The sequence below is a fragment of the Ranitomeya variabilis genome, chromosome 1 (assembly GCF_051348905.1).
Source record: "Ranitomeya variabilis isolate aRanVar5 chromosome 1, aRanVar5.hap1, whole genome shotgun sequence".
Classification (NCBI taxonomy): Eukaryota; Metazoa; Chordata; class Amphibia; order Anura; family Dendrobatidae; genus Ranitomeya; species Ranitomeya variabilis.
This window is the reverse complement of record NC_135232.1, coordinates 1142286879-1142289474: the sequence shown is the minus strand read 5'-3', so window position 1 is coordinate 1142289474 and position 2596 is coordinate 1142286879. Positions and strand designations below refer to the sequence as shown.

Sequence of the window (2596 nt, the reverse complement as noted above, 5' to 3'; positions counted from 1 at the left end):
AGATGAAGCCTTCACCATGTTCCTCTCCCTTCTTTATCTTCCTGTGCTTTCTAACATAGGGACATTTGAAATGCAAGCTGAAAGCAAATGATATGATAAAATAATCAAACAAGCATTACATGGAATATATGTCCTGCTCTTGTGGTTCTTGAACCTCTCTTGCAGTAATGGAATTGTGACTCCTAGCTAGAGATGAGCAAATTGATTAAATGCAAATAAAATTTGTCACATTTTTAAAAAATTTGACAACTAGTAATTAAATTTGTGAAAAAAATGGCAGCCACTATTTTCTGTTGTGGATCATTTTCGATTGTATGTGCCTATAGGAGGCATACAGCAAGACTTAGTAGACTACACTGATGCTTGTCAGAGCACACAGTGACTCTATTTGTATCAATATAGTCAATAGCTCAGCCGTTGCATTTACCCTAATTCCTTTTAGCAGAGGGTTTGGACAAAAGCCTTAATGGGCCACTGAATGTAGGAGAAAACACTTGCGAAAATAAATCAGCTGAGCATGGCGGTTGTTTGACAAAATGGAAAGTTTTTCAGCATTGTAAAGGGCCAGGAAAAGTATTACACATTAGTTGCTTTACCTTGCCTCTAACTTATCCCACCATTGCATCTTCCAATCTGATCTTCCACTGGCTCCATGGCTTCTGTCTATTCTGTTCATCGGGAATTGTGGCATTCTCTATCAAGTCTTCATCCCCTCTGTTCACGAAGATGCGTAAGCCTCAGGTAATGCACAATAAGAATTCAGTGTCAGAATAGCAATATGTGTGTCACCTGAGCTGCTGTCTAGGCCACAGTAGAGTAAAGGGGTGACGTCTTGATGTGGTGACATCACAATGTCAGAACTTGCAGCACCCAAGGCCTACTCAGCCTGGTGCAGAGGGAAAGAAGTGTATCAGAGCTGCAAGGAGTAAGTTGAAGACTGGGAAGGGACATGTTGTGCTCACACAAGCGAGATGGGTATACAATTTTTTTGTGCAACTGTAACAAAAACTGTAGGTAAACTTGATTATTATAAAAAATGTTATGCAACAATGAAAAAAACAAAAATATGTTTGGCAGCCAAGGACAAATTAGGCCTAGTTGGTAGAGCTGCTCCCAAATAATCCCTTTAAATATATTTTTAAAAGTTACATTTTTTTTACATTTTTCATTTTCCTTTCTAATACATACATTTCTATATTTCAGATGCAGAAAACTGTGAAAAGTGTTTTTACACCGAATGGCCAAATGAGGCAAGAGACAAGTGTGTCCCTAAAGTTATTGAGTTTCTCTCTTATGACACTGATGTAGTCGTCTATGTCTTCTTATTCTTGTCAGTTTTATCTTCTACTACAATTATATTACTAATAGGAATATTTATATGTTTCCGGAATACTCCTGTTGTCAGAGCTAATAATCGGAACCTCAGCTTCATCATCCTTGTTTCTCTCAAGCTCAGTTTGCTCTGTATTTTTCTCTTTATCGGTAAACCAGTGGATATAACTTGTATGCTCCGTCATGTCTACTTTGGAATCATCTTCACGGTTGTGTTGTCATCAATCTTGGCCAAGACCATCACAGTATGTATCGCTTTCAAAGCCACCACACCTGGCAGCTCCTGGAGAAAATGGCTCGGTGCTAAACTTCCTAATTCTATAGTGACAATCTTATCATCTCTTCAGGTCCTAAATGCAATACTCTGGTTGTTGTTTTCTCCTCCATTTCAGGAGCTAGATATGGACTCATATCCTGGAAAGATCATCATCCAATGTAATGAGGGCTCAAGACTGGCCTTCTATGTCATGTTGGGTTATATGGGGTTTCTGGCCACTGTGAGTCTAATTCTGGCCTTCATGGTGAGAAAATTACCTGATATCTTCAATGAAGCCCAGCACATCACCTTCAGCATGCTGGTTTTCTTCAGTGTCTGGATATGTGCCATTCCAGCCTATGTAAGCAGTAAAGGAAAAAATATGGTTAGTGTAGAAGTTTTTGCCATATTTGCTTCAGGTAATGGGATAGTGATCTGTATATTCTTACCTAAGCTGTGGAATATACTGGCAAAGTCAGAAATGAGAACAAGACAATTTTTAAAAAACTAAAAAAGAATAGCATAGTTAAGTTGCATGGGTTGCCATAACTTGATATACATTTTTTTTTAAACTAGGTGGCCAGATTATAACATGCATGACATGAATCCAGGTTAATGAAGCAATTACGATTGGCTGGTACTACAAAAGAAACCCACTGTTGGTCATGCATTTTCTCAGTACATAGAATACAGTGTACTAGTGATGAGGGAACGTGCTCGCCACTACTCGTTACTCACCTGAGTATCACTATGCTCGGTTTTCTCGGCAAGCACCGAGCATTTCCGGGATTATTCGGCGGTAACTGGTGTCTCCACCCAGCATTTTTGGCGGACTTTAGAGGCCCAATCACGGTGCAGGGATTATCTGCCAGGCCATGAAATGCCGCAGCCATCTTTGTTGTGGTCGTGCAGTGATTGGCTTGGCCATACAGCATCATCCCGAGTATAAGAGACCTGGCACCGCCCTGCTCCCCGCATTGTGTTCTTGTTTCAGCGAGAGTAGGGAGA

At 40.2% G+C, this 2596-nt stretch overlaps 1 protein-coding gene across 1 annotated transcript; it reads left to right on the top strand.

The window, feature by feature from the left end:
* Positions 1-911: 911 nt before the first annotated feature.
* LOC143800794 (vomeronasal type-2 receptor 26-like) lies at positions 912-2099 on the top strand. The gene is made up of 2 exons (XM_077281211.1): positions 912-1014; positions 1204-2099. The coding sequence occupies exons 1-2, from the start codon at positions 972-974 to the stop codon at positions 2097-2099; spliced, it is 939 nt and encodes a 312-aa protein (XP_077137326.1). The 5' UTR covers positions 912-971.
* Positions 2100-2596: the final 497 nt, after the last annotated feature.

Coding starts and splice junctions, on each gene's coding strand:
- LOC143800794 (XM_077281211.1), top strand. CDS start 972: ATGGGTATACAATTTTTTTGTGCAACTGTAACAAAAACTGTAG. Junction 1,015..1,203: donor AACTGTAACAAAAACTGTAG/GTAAACTTGATT, acceptor TCTATATTTCAG/ATGCAGAAAACTGTGAAAAG.